General features: G+C 41.1%; 1 protein-coding gene across 3 annotated transcripts; it reads left to right on the forward strand.

Moving 5' to 3' along the window:
* The first annotated feature begins 5405 nt into the window (after positions 1-5405).
* nkx2.2a (NK2 homeobox 2a) lies at positions 5406-22143 on the forward strand. Of its 3 annotated transcripts, none has more exons than XM_030357494.1 (3): positions 5406-5562; positions 11280-11547; positions 12143-13311. In XM_030357494.1, exons 2-3 carry the CDS (start codon positions 11283-11285, stop codon positions 12706-12708), a joined length of 831 nt encoding a protein of 276 aa, XP_030213354.1. In that variant the 5' UTR covers positions 5406-5562; positions 11280-11282; the 3' UTR covers positions 12709-13311. The 3 variants fall into 3 exon arrangements, with proteins under 3 accessions (XP_030213354.1, XP_030213356.1, XP_030213355.1); XM_030357496.1 differs by lacking the exon at positions 5406-5562 and adding an exon at positions 20897-22143 and having other exon boundaries at positions 10673-11547; positions 12143-12463; XM_030357495.1 differs by lacking the exon at positions 5406-5562 and having other exon boundaries at positions 10773-11547; positions 12161-13311.
* Positions 22144-23946: the final 1803 nt, after the last annotated feature.

The raw sequence follows: 23946 nt of genomic DNA on the forward strand, positions 1-23946 counted from the left end.
CAGAAATGTGCAGATGGGTAATGCTTGTATCTGCGAGGAGCAGCCTGGTTCAAGGTGAGTGTTTCATGCCCCTAGACCCTTCTGTCTCTCTCCATTGTGTTGCGTAGGTGACGTATCCCTGTGGAAGGTTTGCTCTTCCCAAAATTGGGACTTTATGTATGTCTGTAAAACACATGCACGCAGACACTTAAGACTGCACACAGACACACAGACTGACACACAGACAGATTGGCCCGTACACACACACACACTCATGAGTCTGGCCTATACACACAAGCGCACGCACGCACACTATCATACATGAACATGCGCTTGGCCTTCGATGTCTGGCCTATTGCTCAAAAAGAAAATCAAAGTCTCGAAAAAAAAAGCCACTTATCTTCTCCTAACCACCACAGAACCAAAAAATGAAAGGTTAACATTTGAAGACGAAAGACCTGAAATCTAACCTTGAAATAGAGTAATCCAGTGACCCGCTTTAGTAAAGTAGTTGACAGAACAGCCATTACACAGACAGAATCGTGTGTATCGGAAGGCTGGGATAAATCTGCCATGGTTCGAGTGAATGGGATGTGCCTTGCACAGGTGTACTTAATCAACACAATTCCGTGATTTCGTCCTCAAAGAAAATCTGTTGGAGGACACACTTGAGCCTTCATTGGAAATTAAGCATGTGAAAACCCAGCTTGTGTCCGATTTTTGGATTTTTTTTTATTAATAAACAGATTGTGCACTCACTTGGTACACTGTAGAAAGAATTCAAGGTAGCTCACTCAACATATTGCCTAGCCTGGCTGCCTGAACATCCTCATGGACTTGAGCATATAGGATTTGCAGTTCTTCATGCCTGCTTAAATGCTGCTTCCCCTCAGTATTGTAAGCCTGTTGTGTTCAGTCAATTAAATTTGACCATCACCACCATAACTGCTTAAACCATAACTTTAAGGTGACTGAACCCTTCATTGATTAGTGATGTCCTAAATGCTTAGCTCCTTCATGCATAAGAAGCATCAATGCATTCATTTACGGTGTTTTTCTTTCTTCATACACATAGACAATGATTCAGCAATGTTCGGTTAAAATTGTCACTTGATACGAGTTATAGGAACTTCATCAACTAATTGCAGGCTCCCATATCCCATATTTGTAACAGGCTAGGTTGGTTCCTTAACATAATGGTGTCATGGCAAGGTAGGCTACCCCCTAACAATATAATTGGCTATGTTCCATCTGAACTGACCACGGCACATGCAAAATGTTACTGCAATGGTTTTGATTATTTAAAGCAGTAGCATTTTGTGTCAAGGGTCCACATTGCTTCTTTGCTTGTATCATTGCACGTGCACACAAGAACTTTGTAATTTATTTTTGGTTGGAGCAGTGGCCCTTTAGTCTATGTCCCTGACCTTTTAATTGCTTTTTGAGTTGTGTTTAGTTTTTCAGAGCCTTGGGTATCTAGAAAGGAGCCTTTAAAATATCCAAGCCATTATAATCATCCGGAATGGACCATATTGTTGAATTGACTAAACTTGTTTTCAAGGATAAATGGTTATGGTTTGCTACTTTGGAATATGTGCATTTGATTCAAGAGCTATGTTCATAAAATGGCAACTCGACTCGGATATTTAAAGTTAAGCTAATTAACACTGAGCAACCAACTCAATCAATGGAACAACATCCATCACCATGGTAACAGTTTAGTTAATTCAAGGTGTATTTTTGGTTGTTATGATGATGTGTTTACTTCTGTTCATGCCACTTCATGCTGTTCACTCATGTTTTGATGCTGTATAACTCAATGCACTTGATGATAAGAGCTTAATATACGGTGAGTGAGATCTTATTAGAAGTTGAATGTATACAATTTGTATTTGTGGTTTGTGGTGAGAAAACTCCAAACTGCATGACCTTGGAGGCAGCCATGTTCTTCCCAGACGATTCCATGGACTAGATCTGTTTGTTTTCTCCCTACTTCACCATAAACAACAGTATGTGTGTCATTCAACATCATAAGGTGTTGAATGGCAGACAAAGTGAGGCCTGCCCACCAATCAGGACCCTGTGATATGACATCCTTCCTTTTCTTCTTCTTATTTACTTACACAACCATGACCTCTTTATTTACATTTAATTGTGACAATGTAAAGGCTCTTTGGTGCAACTTCATCGACCCCATACATTCGAAGGTTGACCAGCTTGGGGATGGGGTTTCTCCTTGTGCCGTCCTGGATGGAAGGGGACGTGACATCCTGTTTATGACCGATATAGCTGCCCTGTAACAACACAATGAAAGCAGTTGAGCAGGGCGATGAAAGGAGCTTCTATAGACATTGATCAGGTCTTCACGAGAGACTCTACCTGCACTTTTGGTACCTTCTGCATATCGCTTTGGACTCTCATTCACATGGAACAAGGGGTTACAGGTGCGCCGAGGTCATCCAGCGGCCTTGGATCGGATACAGTGCATTGGCCAGTAGGTATTGAAGACCTAGGCTTCAGTGTATAAGTGATGCGTACAAAACACCTCGATTGGGATATTTGATGGAAATTCAAACCGTTACTCAAGTGACGATGCAGAACTTTTCACTCTTACGAAGTGGCTCGCCAGGGCTTAACACTTGATCGCTGTTTCTTACTCACTACATTGGCCCCGTTCTCACGCATTGGCGCGCCAGAGATGTGACGAACAATCAGAGGACACTTTAGCTCTCCTCAAATTCACAATCCAGTGGTGTCACACAGGAAATGATCATATTTCCCAGACTCTAGCATCAAACACTTTGTTGGAATACAACGGTTCTTTGCTTCGCACCTCTTACAAAGCCCCCCCATACACCCATACACCACACAACACACACACACACACACACACACACACACACACACACACACACACACACACACACACACACACACACACACCCAAAGACACCCACTCATCCCTTTGACACCCAGGGCTCGGTTGCTTAGTGCTGAACCTCTCGTAAAGCGCAAGCATTTGTGAGGGAAAATTGCAGCGGCTTTGAAAGGGATAGAAGTAGCTGTGGTCATGTATATGGACCCGCTCCTCCATCATGGGTCCACACCAAACAAGTGAGCTCTCAGGTTTAATTAAACTTTTTCCCCCTCCTCCTTCGAATATATATCTTCCTCCCTTCAGAAAAAAGAGAAATCAACCCACTCCGGCTGGCGTTTGTGTGTTTCTCTCTCCTATACCGCTCTCTCTCTCTGTCTCTCTCTCTCTCTGTCTTTCTCTGTCTCTGTCTCTCTCTCTCTTTAAGTCTCTCTCTCTCCTTGAGTCGTCGATACATTAAAACTTGAACTGATTGATTCGAGAATGCCATGGCAGCAGCGTCCTCATCCCTGCCGTTGACTACATCTCAAGTGTCTTAGTCATCAAGCTTTGGGCCAGGGATTGATAATGGCTTGACCGGCAGGGCCTATCTTACCCATCCCTTTCGGAGGAGGTCTTGTGTTTAGCCCCCCGAGCACTTCTGGCAAATCTCAAATACCGCCAGGGGTATTCATGGAGCGGCTAAGTGGAAGGTTTTTTCTTATTTGTCAGGAAGCTCATGAATACATTCCAGCTCTAACTAACTACTCGGGCTTAATGCAGAATTTCAAACGAGGTATGAGGCCAATTTATTTATTTGTATTCCCAGCGTCTTGGCAATACTATCCAGCACGGCGATGGCAGGGAGGGATAATCTCCGTCTTTCATCGCCAGAGTGGCTTCGGCCACAAAACCCATCAGCAAAGTATTCTCTATTGATTGATGGTCGCTCTCGCGGCACTAGGCAACACCACTATTATCATGCATAGATTCCACACTGCCCACAATAAAATCGTTGCGCCTTGATTTTTGTCCCCCTCCAGGGTGTCATAACAGCCCAATTGGTGTTTGTTTCATATTGCTTTTTTTTGCCCAATAATTACAGGTATTTGGTGTCATCAGCTTTAAGCGAGTCCATTCACTTCCTGCTTTTGGCAGCGTGGTTGAAGCCTCCTTTTTTGAGGAAATTGTTAGTGTGTGTGCAACAGGTGTAAGGGATGTAGTTAAGAAGTAACAAAAACACACACATTTTTGGGTTATATGGTTATATTTCTTTCAATCATTCTTTTTTTATTGTTTCCAGGGGAGACATTGCTAAGTCTAAACTCAGAAAATCCAATTTAAAAATAGTGCTCAAGGCATCATATTTGTTACAGCATATTTAGACTATTACACCTTACTGTTTGGTGGAGCAGTATTATGATTAATATTCAGATAAGTTTGTCCAGTTTATTTTCAAATCATGGTAGTTCATTTATAAAGTTACCTATTGTGACTTACTTAATATTTCGGCATTCACACATTTTTTTAAGCGAATCATAAAATGTATGCCTTTAGATGTAAAAAAGCCAAATAATAACTACTAGGCTAGCAATTATTAGGTACTAATAACAATAATTATAAAAGTACATTAGTAGCAGCCTTAGTAGTAGTAATAGTATATAAGTAAGTAATTAGTGAGTAATCTATTTGCCTATTAATAGATTATTATTTCCTATTAATGGCTTATTATTTTATTCATAATCTATATGCATAACGCTGGTGTTTTTTCTATCTGTCCGTTTCTGGGACAGGCTAATACTTACTATATTATATATTGTTAGTATATATAGTTAGCCTATATATATATATATATATATATAAATTTGTATTTTTTATATTCTCGTGATCCCAAGGCAAAATGAGATATTTCTATATTTCTATCCTTTTCATAATGATTATGAGCAGTATTTTGTGGCATCCTTTGAGGACCTTCGAACCGTACACATTTAGTTTTTTCTTTAGGTACTTTTTTTGGTCGAAACAGATCGACCTAAAGCACAGCCTATAATATCAGCAGTCGCCCTCATGAGGAATCAACTTTAATTGATTAGTGTGACCTCGGTTATCAATCATCGCATCAAGATATCTAATGTAAACGCGGCGGTCGCGTGGACAACACGCCACATCTGCTCTCCCCGCGGTGAACGCGCTCCACGGTTACCAAGCCATTTATTAGAGCTCTTAGAATAAAAGCTCTAAGTACAGTGTCCCATCAACTTCCCGCCAACAAACACACAACCCCTAACGCCATAGGACATATCTCCCGTAAAATAAACATTATACTTCTCAGTAGCCCAACAGAAATTATTTTTAGTGTCCAACAAGCCTCGAAAAATGACAACTCGTTGGTTTAGCTAAAAGCAGCGTCCAGAAGGAACCGTGTTTGCGCTCACCACCAATTTATTGCCCGATGAACATATGGCCGATATTTTGTCACGCGTCACACAGCGAGGGGAAAACAAACAGCGCGAGCGATGCGAGCGAGTCAGCGCGAGCCGCGAGCCACTTGGCCAGCTATGCAAACGCACTCGGACGATACGAGGAGAGGAGCGCTCGCGTTCTGGGTATATAAAGCGCATCACGCTTATCTGTGCACGCACTCCTGACTCCCATTCGGAGATATTTCATTAAGTCTCCGTGCTGTGTTAACGCTGGCTGCAGTCCCCCCCAGTCCCCCTTCGGTCTAGGTAAGCACACACACTGTAGATGATGCTGGTGTAATTTTGTTCAACTAAAAATGTTTTTCTTTCTTTTTTTATTTTCTATTGACTTCTAATATAACAGACAATGTAACGTTCAGGGCAGTGGCCATTGAGTGTCTCACCTAGACCGAGTGACCCTAATCTTTGGTTTGTGATGTGGTTGGCCCACACCACGACATCTGAGTTGAATGTTTTCCACGAGGAACAGCCCAAAAATATGTAGATTCGATTATTGCCATAATTAATATAAATATTGCACATTATTGCAGGTGTTAAACATGTTTGTTGTAAACTTCTGTCTGACCCTTCTGGAAAGACACACATAAATAGGCGTACATATTTAAAATATTCATGAAGAAATAATGCTTAATCCATCCAACAAACCACCTACGCTATGCTTTTTAATGATTAAGAGCAGGGCAATGCCCGGGTTGATATTGGTCTTCATAGGGTTGGCTTTCAAATCTTCAATTTAGCCTTTCGATTTAGGCCACATTTAAGAAAAAATATGGACTATAAAAAGAAAAAAATTCTAGCGGTTTACCGGGTAAACTTTCAAAAAGGATATTTACTGTTTCATTTCGACCCCCTGTTGTTCTTTAAACGCACCAGCAGAGTACGCTAGAGCACTACGGATGCAGGAGCTTCTTAACCTTACCGCTAAGGAAACATTGAACACTGAGTGATATTCTCACTTAATGGGCTCTTCTTTATCCACGTTTTAAAAGAGGCGACGGTACACAGCCATGGTCTATTTATTTATTTCTGGTTTAAAATGTGTGTAAAACCCGGGTTGTGTTTAGGCTACATTCCCAAACGTCCCATACATAAGGCCACACTGCCCAGTGCCACTGTGTTATTGAAATGGTAAGTGATTCAAAAATAATAAACCTTTTCACCAATTCGTTTTACATGAAATGATTAAGGCACGGCACAGTGAGGCATGAAATTCACCATTACAAATAAACTGGTGCTTTAACAAATGAAGCCATCTCCTGCGGGCACGCGGGCGCGCCGCTAATCTCTCCATGACATGTTTAATCATTAGAGGAAGGATATGCGAATAAAGACTCGCGGTTTGCCCGTGGGCTGCGGACGGTGGCTGGATCTCTGGAAGCAACCCATTCCGAAATGATTTGTGCCCCGAGCCATCCTCCGCGGGCCATGGCTTAGCCTCATAAATAAAACCCGGGCCCAGTTTACCTGCATATTATATATAGCCTTTTAATCATGGAAGGGGGAAATCGCTCATGTCACACTATATACATTTATCAGCACAACTCCGAGGCTTAGAAGGTTACCTTTATCAAAGGGTAACTACCTGCCCCCGGCATCGGGACATGCTGAAATTTAGCGATTAAACACGGGAATGATCAACCCTATTATGGATCTTCCCGGGGCAACTCCAATGTAATCAATCGAAAGATTTATTTAATCAGGGAAATAAAGGCTCTTTCTTCGCTTATTTGGAAGCCATTGTGTGAATTAAATGTTGGCAGTAAATGCCTACAAAGGGAATTATTAGTTCGACGGTTAGGGTTCATGGGGATATTAATTATTTATCATGTACTCCATCGGTTTGGTAATCGCGTTTTTTTAACCAAGCCCCTCAACAAAAAGCAACATCTACTGTCCACCGTCTTCGGGAAGAGTCGCAGGCGAAAGGGAGTGCCTAATTACATCATTAGGCAATAATCGTGCAGGACTAAACGTCGTAGTTAAGACAAAAACAATCAATAACATGGCTCCCTGTTTAAAAGGCGGTGGCATGTATACATTGATTGGATGGGTGGCAGTAAACTCCCAGGGCGGTGTAAGTGAAAGGAACAAGTTCCAGGCCTGTGTTTACTGAGTCCTCTTTGTGTGGCAGAGCCTCCTCAGTGGCCAGTATTGTCTGTTGTATTCCGAATGCAGTTGTAGCATCGAGCTGTATAGTAGGCCAACACACTCCATTTATCATCCGACAACACACACACACACACACACACACACACACACACACACACACACACACACACACACACACACACACACACACACACACACACACACACACACACACACACACACACACACACAAAGACAGACACACAAGCACGCGCGCGTTAAAACCACGCCTGTTTTCAGCCTTGCAGGAATGACGCCCTTGTCCTATGGAGAAGCATTGTCTTTTGGAGGTGCACAGACGAGTTGGCTGTGCAGGTACAACTACTTGGTTACAAAAATAGATTGGTAGCACGAGATATGATTTCTATTTTGTTCATTGAATTAAAAATGTTAAATTAATGTAATTCACCTTTTTCAAATAGGCCTCAATTATATTAGCTATATTAGCCCAAACAGTATAACAGTGTATCAAAACAACGATTTCGGAACAATGTATTAGCCTAATAATAATAATAGCAATAACAATAATTATAATTATAATAATAACAACAATAATAATGATAATAATAATGATAATAGTAATAATAAAAATAATAATAATAATGATAATGATAATAACAATGTAATAATAATAGGGACGTCATGGATAGGGCTAGTGTCCACTTTTAATCCCATGTAAGGGTCCTGCTTGCAGACAAGCCCTCCTTGCTGTCAGGGGGAAAAGGCAGACGGCCTGTTTGAACTACCTGTAAAAGTAAACAGGTAAACATACAAGATAGCTCTCAGAGTGAAGTACGGACACTTAGCCTGAGCACATTTACCTCTTCTTGCTGAAACCCTTGGTTCAATTGATCAAATACATCCCCAACAACTGGCCATAGTCTGTACTCGTGCGCTCCCATGCACGGCCACCCAATCAAGTGCGACTCCCTCCTTCTCCCTGGCTCCCTGTCCCCACAACCGCAACAAATAAGCATAACTAAACAGGATGTCACGGATGGTAAGCTTTTCGTCTTCTTAGCAACACCCACGACTTGGCTGCAAATAGACCAACACACAGGTTCAAGTAATTACATTAGTCACGTTGAAATAATGTCCCGTGCTGACGGAATTTGCCAATAGACGTGGTTAGGCTTGAATGGGATGCGATGATTCCTGGGTGCGTGCATCTCTCTGGGCGTCTGCTGCTGCCCCGCGCACCGCAGAACGGATCCCCGGAGGTGCGCCTCACACGTCGGATTTAGCCATGCAGTATTATTAGTGAATCGGGTCAGTCACCTCTATCCCTGGGACGCTCCGTCGTAGTAGGCCTACCTCGAGGTGGTTCCATAGCCCTTTTCGGCTCAATGGGAGCATTGTGGGAGGCGGAGGATTGCGGTTGATTCGCCCAGTGTCTGCTGGTAAAATATTTACCTTGGGCCTAAAGGTCAGGTGGCCGTGCCGGCTGATAACAATTGCCATGCTATCAGAGATTATATTGAAGAAATTAGTTATTTATAATAATAATAATTATTATTATTATTGTTATTATTATTTTGAGCATAGTCCATTATTGCAGTTATTCTAGTGATTTTTATTATTTGTATTATTATTACCTATATTTATTATTGTTAGTAGCCTGTTAACCTTTTTTTCGATTTTGATCGTATTGGCCTTTACAATTCTCTGGGTGAGATTGTATCGTTATTTTTATTTGTATTAGAGGAAGCCGTGCTGTGTGTGTGTGTGTGTGTGTGTGTGTGGTGTGTGTGTGTGTGTGTGTGTGTGTGTGTGTGTGTGTGTGTGTGTGTGTGTGTGTGTGTGTGTGTGTTTGGGTGCGTGCGTGTGTGTGCGTGCGTGTGTGTGTGTGTGTGTGTGTGTGTGTGGTGTGTGTGTGTGTGTGTGTGTGTGTGTGTGGGTGGGTGCGCGCGCTAAGATGAAGGACCTTTCTTAATATTGTGGAAGGATTCAGGATTGAATGAAGAGATAGTCCATTGAAAGCAGTTGAATGCCATGACAACTACGAACAACCTCAGATTTATTCCAAACAGTTAGAAAGCATTGTGCCGGAGCGTCAATCATCTATTATTTCGCCCCTGAAATAAATGCAAAAACTGCGCCCGGACAAAAGCTTCCAACAGGAGCCGGACATTTGTCTACATTTCCCCCATTGTCTGCAGCTTAGCAATCGGTTTGTATTTGTGTTTGCCTGGGTCCGACCACCCAGGATGAGCAGGGAACTTGCTAAAAATCGTGAAACATTGTCACCCACATCACATACTAGATAGGAGACAGAGGGGAGACGGTGGAGGGAGGGAATCGAAGGAAACGTATTGAAGAGGCAAAATAAAGTAGCCCACAATGATATTGGAATTTTAAAGAGTGCTCTCCATGACTGAGAGCAAATATTGGTCGACTTTTCTTCTATGAACGTGGCCTATAAGTTTTACTCAAAATAAAAAATGAAACCTCGTCAAAAAAAAAAATATAGGCCTAGAGTTATATATATATATATATTATAGTTACATTTTCCAAATGTAAATAACTTAATTCTGGCAGATATAGGCCTACTTAATATTAGATAAATGGACATCTTATTATTGTTATCATTATTAATAATAGTGCAAATTATTATCGTTATTATTTTTTATTAATTGTCCAATATTAGTAGGTCATGTTTGTACGGGTATTTTTTGGAAAGAATCAGCACATAACGTAAAAAAATGCCTTTATATACATATTGAAATAATATCACAATACAAATAAATATCATACATCATTAAATTATATTATTAGGTTTAGACTAATGAGTCTTAATGATCATATTAGCGATGAATACTGGCTTTTGTGGGAGAACATCTTTGTTATTCGTTTACCTGTTTCATCCCATCATTATGATGATCATCCGTGACATTTGGATAGTCGTTCTGTCATAAATACTTGTTTAGCGTTTTCGGACAAACAGCACACTGCTTCCATTTCAACAGAGCTGCTCTCGGTTAAGCCTTGGCAAAAATATTGACACAAAAGGTTTACATAAATTAGCCAAGAATATGACAACAATAGCTCCTCCATCGCAGTGATACACTGGAAAAAGAATCACGGACACTTTGCACCTCAACCCTAAAATGCTGTTTTCCAACATATTGGTTAAAATGCTATATACTCAGTAGAGTAAAACATGGAGGCTTTTTGCGTCACCAATTTGTTAAAACGGCCCTTTTAAGTAGGCCTAGTGTGCGTATAAAGCTACTCGGAGGTTCTTTGTATGTAAATAGGGTGTAAAAAAGGCCCTCCCCATCTTTGTAATTAATTGACACGTTATACCACTCATCATGTTCTGAAGCACCAATGGTAGAGGCTCGGATCTCCCCAAAACCCACAATTTCACATCTGCAAACACTGTCTTCATCCACTTGACTCCTAAGACCCGCCCACACGTGGCCAACCTTTTGCGTTTTTAATGCTTTTTCACTGCAGGTTCATGCGTTGAGACCAACCTTATATGGACTGATCGGACCGGTAATGGCTTATTTCCCTCTAGCACCCAGCAGTAGCACAGTATCCATGAGCCAGATATAGCACTTCTGCCACTTTGGCATTCTTCCTGGACTTACAGAACAGAATCCACTGCTACTTGGTTAGGCAATGGTTATCGACAGTGGCTCGTGATTGGGTTTGACTGTAGTTCAACGCAGACGGTGACAGAGTGATCCTTTTTTCTCCAGAAACATCGCTTTTTGTTGTCTATTTAAAAAAAAAAGCAAAGAAAGAAAAAACATCGGATTGTTGTGAAACTGGTTTGTAGCAACTTTTTCTTGCATTTATTTCCCCTGAATATGTCGTTGACCAACACAAAGACGGGCTTTTCTGTAAAGGACATTTTGGATCTCCCTGACACGAATGATGAAGAAGGATCTATCACCGGAGCGGAGGAAGATACGGAGGGATCAGAGACAGCTTCCACGACGAAAAACAGTGGAGTTTTGGTGCAGAGTCCGCTCGATAGCGTCCAGAATCTACCTTTAAAGACCCCTTTTTACGACAGTAGTGACAATCCTTACACGCGATGGCTTGCCACTACGGACAGTATTCAATATTCATGTAAGTAATGGCTAAACCTGCATCCTCACGTTAACAAGTGCACATTACAACCCTGATATACCACTACAGTGTGACCGTATTTACAGCTATACTCTTACAATAAGAGATACTTGAAGGAGTGCCTCCCTTCCCTCCTTAACAAGGCTTAATGCTGTCCTTGGATAATGTGCGTCCATCCCCATATACCGAACACACCGCTGCACTTGTCTTAAGGCGTAAGCGCAATAGTTGCATCCTACGTGTAGTTATATATTGTGTATTTCAACTTTTCATCGATACAACATGGTAGAATAGCACAGGCAATGCACGTTTGTGCAGAGCCCGAGCCAGAAGCCTGAGATTCGGAGGGGTTTTCATGGGGACAATGCACATTTTAATGCTTCACTGATTCTCCCTCCTTGCGGAGCTTTGGGGATAAAGGACCATTTTGTACTCTCGAGATATAAAGTAGCACATGGAGTTATTACACGATAATACATCCATTTAAACAACCATCACGCCCCAATATCAATTGAAACGCATTATAGTCACATTGTGTGTTTTTGTGATTGAACGATAACCCGCTAAACTTTGTATTATATCAACATTTTGACAGTGTTTCTCCTTTGCGCAGTGCACGGTCTGTCGGCCAGCAGCCAGGACTCCGCCAAGTCCCCGGAACCGTCTGCGGACGAGTCGCCGGACAACGACAAGGAGACTTCAAGCAACGGGAGCGACTCCGGGAAGAAGCGCAAGAGAAGAGTTTTGTTTTCCAAGGCGCAGACATACGAACTTGAGCGCCGCTTTAGACAACAGAGGTACCTCTCCGCTCCGGAGAGGGAGCACCTCGCGAGCTTGATTCGCCTGACACCGACCCAAGTGAAAATTTGGTTCCAGAATCATCGGTACAAAATGAAGAGAGCCCGCGCCGAAAAAGGTATGGAAGTGACCCATCTCCCCTCACCTAGGCGGGTGGCCGTGCCTGTCTTAGTCAGGGATGGAAAGCCTTGTCATACTCTTAAAGCTCAGGACTTGGCGGCCACTTTTCAGGCTGGGATCCCCTTCTCGGCGTATAGTGCGCAGTCACTTCAACACATGCAATATAATGCCCAGTACAGCGCCGCCACCACGCCACAATTCCCTGCACATCACTTGGTGCAAACGCAACAGTGGACTTGGTGAAAGATTAGAGACTGCATGGCGTTCTTTGCCTTTTTGAGAGCACGCTAGGGAGCTCACCACAAAGTAAAAAAGACTTTCATTTTTGCAGCTTGACCCATTCGTTATATCGGGGGCGAAGGTGTGCGCCGTGTTGACATGTTTTCGTTAAGAGAACCGGGTCCAGCCTCTCCCTAGATTTAAGAATGTCAATGCTCTTGTGAATTTTTTTGTAAAGTATGTTGTGTGTTGTAGAAATGTTTTCTTTTTTGTCCTTCGTGTTATCAGCACGTACAAAACACTTTATAATTATAGAAATTTTAATTTCTTGCTTCTCTTTTATGGACCGAAACTATTTATGGCCATGAATAAACATTGGCAACTTTTAGCTTTTTCATTTTGTTTCTATTTTCTGTAAATATTATGTGGCAAATGTTTGCAACCCATAGAGACGATTCAGGAGCATTTAGCTGGGGATATACATATTTCCAACCATACATGAAAAAGTAATTTTGAGGCGTAAAGTATCAGATTCCATCGGACAATGTGAATAACAGCTCAGTCGCGTTGATGGGTAAATATCCAATTTTATAAGGATTTTAATAAAAAGATGTGTTTCAGAAATAACAACTTGTTTTACGTGTCCTATTGAAGTGAGTTAGCTTTCAAAAGACTGCGTTAAGTAAAAAATGCCAAGAGCCACTATTGCTACCACAGACACTATAGGGTCGGTCTGCTACGTGTTGCTCAAGGGGCGCAGAGCGCAGGTCGGCTATACGGGAGTCAATCTATTGCGCACTTGAATCCTTTCTTTTCGGGACAAATTTAATCCGGAGAAATGTTCTCCATTGGAACACCTCGCTGGTAAAGAGGCCGACGTCACTTGTGAACTAGGACTAAAATCCACTCACTTAATAGAAAAGGACTTCTTCAGATAAGCAGCCTTTGAATCCAAAAGCTCCCCATTTTCCTCGGAATCCAAACAGTTTTCGTATGCCAAAAGTGAAGTGCGTCCTAAACCAACCATCCTACCCAAATATATTGATTTCGTTTTTAGGCCGATCTATAGTATTGGCTTATATAATATGTAGGTATATATATATATATATATATATATATATATATATATATAATATATATATATATATATATATGTGTGTGTGTGTGTGTGTGTGTGTGTGTGTGTGTGTGTGTGTGTGTGTGTGTGTGTGTGTGTGTGTGTGTGTAATCGACGTTAAAGCCATAAATAGAGCACCTGTGAATTAGAATTAAAATTCCCTTTTGCATTACCACAGTTTCACGTCTCCATGTATGTGCGCGACTCTGTTGGAGAAAAGAGTAATCAGTGGGATGTAAAATAGAAGGCTGTCAACAAATGGTCCTTTATGTCGGTGTGTTTGGGGAATCAGTGAAAACAACGACAGGTTGGTCCCCAGTGATTCACACGGGAGCCCTGATAATCTGGCTGTGTCCAATATCTTGAGTAAATATGATAACCTGTCCAAAAATCTTTGCATTTTGTTTGCCTTGCCGCTGAAATCTCACAACAGATGTTAGTGTCGCCCCTATCATTACTGAACAAACAACCAAATCGACCAAATGTGCTAATTATTTACAGAATTGGCTCCCAAGGGGCTACACTTTGTGGGACACAGGGATCCGTTTTGTTCCTTGAAATATCGTTATACTAATGATGTGAGCCCATGCATTCATATACTTGGACCATTTGGATATTTCCTCGCATTAATTAACTCAATAAATCGACTCTAATTTGATTGTGACATATTTAAAGCAGTTCGATTATTTAACAATTCTGAAAAAAGCAATGGTAAAAAGATTGTTAATTACACTGAAATAGAGTGCCGATAAAACAGAGAGCAAATATGTAGAAAAATAAACAACTCCAATAGCGAAAGAGGACAATATTACAACAAAAAAACAAACATACATAATATCAGACAAAGGCCGCGGGGGTTCCTGAGTGTCCTTTGGCCCCCCGCGTGTTGAACATGACGGGACAGTCGTGTCTACTCCATCATTGCATAATACAGTGCACCGAAACAAAAACACAATGGCCGATGAGTGCTTTCCCTAAATGTTAGAGGCGTGCATATTAAAGAGGAGCAAGAGTTGCAACGAAGTAGTCTGTTTAGACCCACGCCGTTCCTGGAAGCCATTCAGACCCTTTATCTCGCCCGGCGCATCCCCGAGTCAGGGCCATATATATTCCTTCTTTTTTTTTTGGTCGTGCCTGTCAGTCGGTGCCATTGTGATGGTTGTTACACACGTTGTATTCCATATGGACAGCTGGGCTCGGGCAAGTAGAAAAGGATCTCTTACAAACCCCAAATTGTGTCCAGCTTTCAAATAAAGCATTGTTGTCTCTCAAAGAAAAACGAATTAAAAATTCGTGCTATAACTATTCTGGTAAAGAGAACCCCTATTCACAGATAACAGGCAGTCCTTCTTCCTTGATAGAGCTATGGCAACAACAGCCTTCTCATTTCTCCTTTTCCCCTCAATCCCCTCCACTCGCCTCTCTCAAAGGGTGATTATTGTCTGTTGCAAGGAGTGAACCGCCATGGCGCAAAACTATTTCCAAACTCTCAATGCCAGACAGTGTTCTTCCTTGTTTGCTTTACGCACAAGTGATATTGCTCTGCCCATTTCTAAAATAAGCCTCCCGGGGGGGGAAAAAGTGACAAATTATCAGTGCGTTCCTCCCACCAGTTCACACTGGAATTAATTTTTTTTTTTATCGTCCTTCCTTCAGCAAGGGCATTTTGATTTTCCATTGACAAGTACTGGTAGTACCGTCGGTTTTTTTTGTGGAGCTCTTTACACTTTTTAACATTTTAACAGTACGCTAAGGTATTTAATAGGGTTGAGTAAAAAAAGGACCTGGACTTTTAATAACTTTAAATATGGGGAATTAAGAACATCGCACTGGTATTGGATTTTTTTTCATTTTGTTGGCTTATTTGTCTATATTTCAAACTGAACGAAAATTGAATTGGATATTCTTCCCCGCATTCTGATTGAATAATTTTAAGTGAAGTTAGGCTATTTATTGTCCTGCAGATTAGATTACTTAAAATATGTCAAACATTTGTGGTCTACTAGCATTTTTGACTAAACACGTTGTCTTTATTAATTCAACTGCATGCAGGCATATTGAGTGGGCGGGAATATTAATCAAACACCAAAACACTAGTTGTTAGGAGGCCTATCTGAAGTAGCATTCGATTCTATACAAACCGCATCAACACAGTCCCAAAACTTGGAAGTAGAACCTGCGTAGGAAAGACTTTAACATACTCCGGAATACAATAGGCTTCAGGAAATGTGCACTTGGGACACCATGGATCATCGTCATCTTGCCCATTTGAACCTCGACATGAATCATTTTCTATCATGTACATCTCCAAATAAACGAGGATTTCAAAGCTATAATAAGCCGCGCTTTCATTTAAAGGAAGCAATCTAGTTTTATTGCCTTAAAGAGATCCAGATTAGATTGCATAGCGCCGTGACACAATGTAGATATTAAAGAGAGAGAGGGAGCGAGAGACAAGAACTCATTGAAAAAACCGTAACGCCGACTCACCACAAGATGGCAGCAGACGTCCACAGTTAGTGTTGACAACCCTTTATGTGCCAATAGATAACGCAAGCATCTTTTGACAACGGGTTTACAATAGGCAGTTGTACAAGGTCTAGGATACAATATAATTTTTCAGAATTACCAAACATTGAATCAATTGTTATTTTAACTACGTTATTAGTATTTTTTAAATGTAATTTAACCCTTTATTAATGGCCAAGCTGGAGTAAGCTCTCGAATAATTAACCCAAATCCATATTAGGCTTGCTCCCAAAATAATAAAATGGGCTAGGTGTAAACATTCTGACAAACACACACGCACACAAACACACACGAACACGTTCGTGCACGCACACACACACGAACACGCTCGCGCACACACACACACACACACACACACACACACACACACACACAACACGCACCACACACACACACACACACACACACACACACACACACGCCGCGCACACACGCACACACAACACGCTCGCGCACACACACACACCACACACACACACACACACACACACACACACACACACACACACACACACACACGCACGCACACGCACACACACACGCACACACACACACACTCGTGTTAAATATAGGTTAGACATACGGGGGGAAGGAAAGTCGGTGAGAAACTGAATTAATCCGCAGAGTGGCGCAATAGGATAAGCGACGAAATGTAGGCCGCATGAGAGACACAATTAATGAGCTAACATTTTAAATACTGGATAGGATCCTCCTAATCAGTATCCTAACATAACTTGGGGAGATTACAGGCGCTCTGAAGCATACATTGTGTTGTGATTATGAACAATAAACTGCCTACTCCGAATCCATCAAACAAAACCCAACATGCTGGGAAAGAGACTCACGTGTTAATTACCAGTGGGCTAGAGATTCCTCGAGTGCCATATTTTCGAACCCGGGCTTAAGTTTCATTTTGGTAGGTTAGATAAAGAAGTGAGCCGTATTGGCAAGGTGTAAACGGATTCGCACTTTTTTAGTAGCTCCCGTCCCGACAAAACGCTGCTCGTTTGCACCTGTAGGGGGCCTCATTAGGTCATACAGAAGAACCATCGGGTGGGCGCCAGCCATAGATCATGGAAGTATTATGTGTGTCGGATAAGTACCATTGGAAGAGGCTTGATGAAAAAAGATGCCAGATGGATTATGTCCGATTATCTCATTCCTAATTTTGGTAGGTATAGGCTACAATGACTGTTCCAAACACCAATGAAACAGCCGACTCTACAACAAACACACCACATTAAAGGCTACGTGTCGCCATAGACCAATTATAAGTTAGACAGTAAAAGGCACAATAGCTGCAACCCCCAGCCAGCCCTGCCCATTGCTCATCCTCGCTAACTGTGGAGCCCTCTGAACTGGGGACAGGATTTAAAAGAGGAGGAACAACAGCATTTTAAATTGTTGTGGTGATTGTCTTCAATGTGTGTATGTGTGTGTGTGTGTGTGTGTGTGTGTGTGTGTGTGTGTGTGTGTGTGTGTGTGTGTGTGTGTGTGTGTGTGTGTGTGTGTGTGTGTGTGGCTTTGTGCATGCGTGTGTGTGTGTGTGGGCTTTCGGATATGTGTTTGCATGTGGTGGAGCCCTCTTGTATTAACTTAACCAAATGCAATGTGTGTGTGTATGTGTGTGTATGTGTGTGTGTGTGTGTGTGTGTGTGTGTGTGTGTGTGTGTGGTGTGTGTGTGTGTGTGTGTGTGTGTGTCGTGTGTGTCGTGTGCGTGTGTGTGCGTGTGTGTGTGTGTGTGTTTGTGTGTGTGTTGTGTGTGTGTGTGTGTGTGTGTGTTTCAGTCTGTCTGTCTGTCTGTCTGTCTGTATTTCTGTGTGTGTTGTGTGTGTGTGTGTGTGTGTGTGTGTGTGGTGTGTGTGTGTGTGTGTGTGTGTGTGTGTGCGTGCCTGTGTGTGTGTGTGTGTGTGTGTGTGTGTGTGTGTGTGTGTGTGTGTGTGTGTGTGTGTGTGTGTGTGTGTGTGTGTCTGCATGTGGGTGGATGGCTGTGGGATATAGGTGATGGGGTGGATGGTGGGTGGGGAGCCTGACCAAATATAGTTCCCTCAGTGGGCTACCAGACTTTGCCATACGTCATTACTTATGTAAACAGGAGCTGAACATACACGGGATGAGCTGGGGGGGGGGGCTCCCACTTTGGGTGGTGTTCTTGTGGGTGGAACTGCAGTGTGGATAGAAAGGAGAAGTCTCCATCTCTGTTGCTCTGTCATCGTTGTGTTGATAAAGTTGCTCTGTATCCAAAAGATCCTAATTAAACTCACATGCAGACAGACCCTTGTATTTGGTGTTGCCTCTTCTTTGCGTCCTGTTCGATACAAAAGCAATGACAACTGGTCTCATCGTCAGAGTCTAAGTCTTAATTCTCTTTACAATAGTCAACTTTTGGTTTGATTGACAGAGGAATAAATGCTTTGTTGTCAGAGACACATAAAACAGGCTTGGGTTGCCATTCACTGCTGGTCATCTCATAAAAGCGTGGAGCATATCATGTAAATGGATGATGTGGTGGTGGGAGGAGTGCTCATTGACAAAGTCCTCTCCGTCCTGTCAGGTTACCTCTGATCAAGGTCTCCTGGTCCACCACCGAGTGCGGGTTACCGCAATGTCTAGTGTCTGCTGCTGAGGACTGCCACTCCAGCGCTGGCCATAACCTTACCAATATTATTATTATTTACAACGAAAATATTTTGATTTCATGTGTTTTTCCAAAACTAAACCATAATAACTTCAGTTCAACCTTATTGTAATCTGAAAGTGTCGAGTGGGCAGTAGTAGGCCTACATCATCAATCTGATCAGTTACATAGCCTTACATTGTACAATGTTTATCTGTATAACCTAAATAGCAACATATAGGATACAATATCCAATATGTTACTTTTAACGATCAAAGCATTGACGCAGTCCAGAGGTTTAATGATCAATATATTAACGACAAATCCTCATCAAAATCCTCAAGAGTTTACAACCACTTTAAATGTCTATCAATAGCATTCATATTTACACAACCCAGTCAAGATTCCAATATTATACCCCTAGAATGGGGAGAATGACTGTCAATGACATTAAAAAAGGAAAAAATGTGTATAAATGGTTAGCCTTCTCTCTGACTCTCTGCTTGTTGCACTGTCGACAAGACAAGCGTCATGTTTGGCGTGGCGTGGAGGTAGCCGCTGACCGCGCGGTTCTGTAGGTAGACCTATTGTATGGCTCTGTGTGTGTTCAATAGAGGCAGGCTGGGTGTCAAGGTTCTTGACTTTGCTCGGCGCTGTGCTTGGCTGAATGTAGCCACGACGGCTCACCAAAACATTTGGCTTGACAGAAGTGCCCGGTTGTGGTTCTATTCTTTTTAAACATGTCCTTGTCATTGAAGCTGCCAAGAAAGGTTTAGTAAGGTCAACTCAATAGTTATTTAAGATGGAGTCGTTGGACTTGAAATCTTTTATTTTTTGGACCATTTTTTGAGTTCACTTGTTAATTGAATAAAAAAAGGTTGAACAATGGCAGTATCAAGTGTCACTGAACAAAATATTATGCATGTTCTGTACTCAAACACCTACGGTCGACTTTGTGTCACCCCGTCCATTTAACCCAATACAACTTTCCATCTTTTAAAGTTGTGTGTGACGAAGAAAGACGCTTTTCTGCACTACATTGGTTAAAGGTTCTCTATGTGGTCTCTCCCTGACACAGTTCTTCTGAGTAAGGACTCATTGTTTGATTGTTTCAGTGAAACCCATCTCTTCTACATGAATCATGTGTTTTGTTATTAAATGGTTCGACAAAATGCAGTTCAAATCTAAACAAAAGAAATTCTTAACATTGTCATTAGCTGTTGACATGGAGGCTGCACCACTTTATCTTAAAACTCATGAAATATTGCAAATAAACAAGAGCAAACCTTTATATTCTGCAGGTAAACCAACCAAATAATCTGAAACATACAGTGTGGCTAAACAAAGCAATGTTGACCTTTAGAAAGGGGTCTGCTGAGCTGATAGACCTTAGCATGGAGTTGCTATGACTAAGTGTTATAATTAACCAAAAGGGATGTAGCCCAAACACTGGACCCATAATAGTGAGAAACATTGAATAATGGCTGAATCTGATGTTTAAATATATTTATCTTTCAATAAATCTGCTATTATTTCTGTCGCACTTCTGTCATCTGTTAATATTATTTATTTATGTTTTTTGCTATTTGTTACAAAAACCTCCTTGCAGACAATATATTTTATATAGAATTGGAGACTATATTATATATATATATATATATATATATATATATCAAGCAGAGGGATTTTATCAATGTCTTTAATCAAGAAATTAATCCAAAAGACTCACACAAAACACAAACATCCATGGTTACAAATTAGAAAACACAAAAAAACACTTTTCCATCACAAACAATAACAGTATTCAACAAGTAGCTAATTCTTGAGAAACAATTCTGTTCCGAAATGAGTCTCATATCTCCCATGTTTGTTTTGCTGCTTCTACATGCAAATTGCCATATGGTCTTATTGTGCCTTGTTTTCTCCTCTCTCCAAATGTCAACCTCAGGGCTTGAGTTGTCTTGTATAGCCACCACAATCCGCTCCAGTCAGGTGGGCTGGATGGGCCACGGAGGCACCGCTCGCGCTCCCAGAGTTGAGTGTTTATGCCTTTCACTAAATGGATTGTCTCACCTTCTTCACAAGATGAACACCAGGTGCTTGAGATGCCACCACTGCAGATGCATCCTGGGGCTTTGAGCTCAGTAATGAACCATCATCCAGACATGCTTCAATCAAATCATTTCCCCCGGATGATGGGAGCAAGGACAATGTGTGAGCATCGCGTTACCAAATCAAGTCACCACGACTTCCTGCGTGAAGAGGATGTAGAATATGTATTACCTGGCTGCGCCCGTCACCGACTCTTGATGTGCTTGTGGTGTGTGATGAATCTGTGTGTCTCTAATTAGGAGGTTAGATGCATAAGTCCCAGTTTGCTGTTTTGTTTTGTGTGGTCCTTCCTGTTTCCTAAACCAATTCATACGCGCTCTATTAATAAAGATGCCAGCATCTCATCTCGTTCGCCAGACACCAGGTCATAATGCGCCTCGATTTACCTCACTGTTATTGACTCTCGACCGCTGGCGACTTGGAGATTCACTCCCAAAAACGTAGACGAGTCAACCATATCCCAGATTGAGGTTGTTGTTGATTTAGTTTAGTTTTGTACATTTCTTTTTTAAAACATACGCATTTAGGGACATCATGTTAAAGTGTTCATTTGAGACAAAGGGTCAAAATCACTGGGATGATAAACAGGCCTGCATCCTAAAATGAAAAGCAGTTTGTTTCATTTTAATCATTATTGTGAACCAGTGGGACAGGTCAAGCGTGTCCAGCTTTATGCTGAATGCTGTGGAGGGTATGACATGGATCAAGACTGGCATTGTAGTCCGAAGCATAAGGCCCCAACCCTCATATGAAATCGGTGTTCAATATGTGTCCCTCTTACCTGTATTGATGAATCTGAACACATTAATGTACGATTACTAATTGCTTCCTTCTCATATATTTGATGACATAGTTGTCATGCTTAGCACATTGTGAAGAGACCAATACAATAAAGTACAGATTGATTTAACAATAATGTAAATCCTGATATTTTAAAAGCAATCTTTGGGGAATGACGTGAAATTAGCTGACTTTCTGCGACTGGTTACATTATGACAATTTACATTATGACACATACATACATACATACATACATACATACATACATGCATACATACATACATACATACATACATACATACATACATACATACATACATACATACATACATACATACAAACATACATACATACATACATACATACATACATACATACATACATACATACATACATACATACATACATACATACATACATACATATACACATATAAATAAATCAGGCAAACATAGTGTGCATGGCATCTCTGTCGAGACTCGGTGTGTCTACCAACATAGAAATTTTAATTTTGTTCTCTACCAACAAAGTAACCTGTAATTTATGTACATAACAAGTTACGAAAGTTGACTGTATGTTCAATATTTCTCTTGCCCCCGGGTCAATGTCCCAATACAATTAATTGAATATGAATTAAAGCAAATATTTCCAACATAGATATTCATGGCTCCTACGTCAACCAATAACATGTTATTCAATTGTATTATTGTTTTCAATTCTTCCACACGTTTACGTTCCAAATTGATAGAAGTGTATCGACATCCTTAATATTTTCCCCCTGAACAAAAAAGTCTGATTTCTACATTATTGGGAAGGTTCTGTTGTCTGTAGTGAATAGGATGACTGAAGAGAGAATACAGTAGGTCAACTGTACTGCTGGATGTTAGGATGAACATGTATTGTCTGTCTGTGTGTTTGTTGATATGTATTGTAAGACATATCAGTGCTGCATCCACACTTGACTTGTTCATTGTCATTGGTTGCAATATGACTTAATGACACTTATCTTGTTCATTGTCATTGGTTTGAATGTTGAGTTGTTTATGTAATTTAAAAAAAGACACACAGAGTAATAAACAGCTGAAACTGTATTCTGCACTATATCATTGTTTATAACATCCACAGTTGTACCTGTAAATGTTTCTTGTTCTATCAGTGTTCATTGTTTTGAATTTAATAAAACGGTAATTCTGTCGTGTCAAATACAAATTCAGCATTAGCTCCCATTAATTGTTTCAAGAATTTAAAACATCATATAACCATTGTGTAGGCCTACTCAATGTCTCAAACATTGTTTATTTATATACGAGCATTAGATAAACTCACATGTTGCTGTATAGGGCTGTTTCATTTGTCCTTTGGAAGGCCGTCTTGAAGGTAGAGAAACATATTCCATTCACATGATTCAATGAGACACCAACAATAGGAACATAAAGTAGGTTTTCAATGCCAGCATGAAAAATACATGAGGCATATACTTCTAGTAGATATGATAAAATGTTGCTGCATGTCAAAGCAAATTGTTCATACAGAATATAAGAAGAGCATTTACTTTAAAAATTGCAAATATTTATGCACTATTTTGTATTTCAGGGCATATATTGTCCTCAAATACATGCACGAAATCTAACATTTCTAAAATCTCATTATTTGGCCCAAATCGCATAACCTTCTGCTAGCTTTCATCACTATAAATGGACTCTGGACTCTGGAATAAATTAAACCCACAACTTTTTCTCCCTTTCACTGTAATGTCAATCATGTTTACCAAGTCCCTCATGTTAATGTTATGTCATCATAGCATTGGTTCAAGCGACCTGATGCACTTCAGAAGTTATATTTATTTAAATATTTTTGTATATATTTTTTCTCCCATGAAGTTCATGAAATGAAGTGAGCATGGCATGCCCACTCTCTCTCTCTCTCTCTCTCTCTCTCTCTCTCTCTCTCTCTCTCTCTCTCTCTCTCTCTCTCTCTCTCTCTCTCTCTCTCTCTCTCTCTCTCTCTCTACTTTGTGTGTGTGTGTGTGTGTGTGTGTGTGTGTGTGTGTGTGTGTGTGTGTGTGTGTGTGTGTGTGTGTGTGTGTGTGTGTGTGTGTGTGTGTGT

Source organism: Gadus morhua, chromosome 5 (genome assembly GCF_902167405.1).
Source record: "Gadus morhua chromosome 5, gadMor3.0, whole genome shotgun sequence".
Classification (NCBI taxonomy): Eukaryota; Metazoa; Chordata; class Actinopteri; order Gadiformes; family Gadidae; genus Gadus; species Gadus morhua.

What these genes read in the sequence shown, in the direction of transcription:
- nkx2.2a (XM_030357494.1), top strand. Translation starts at nt 11,283, where the DNA reads ATGTCGTTGACCAACACAAAGACGGGCTTTTCTGTAAAGGACATTTTG. An exon ending in GGACAGTATTCAATATTCAT is followed by an intron (nt 11,548 to 12,142) that starts GTAAGTAATGGC and finishes ACATTTTGACAG; the next exon opens with TGTTTCTCCTTTGCGCAGTG.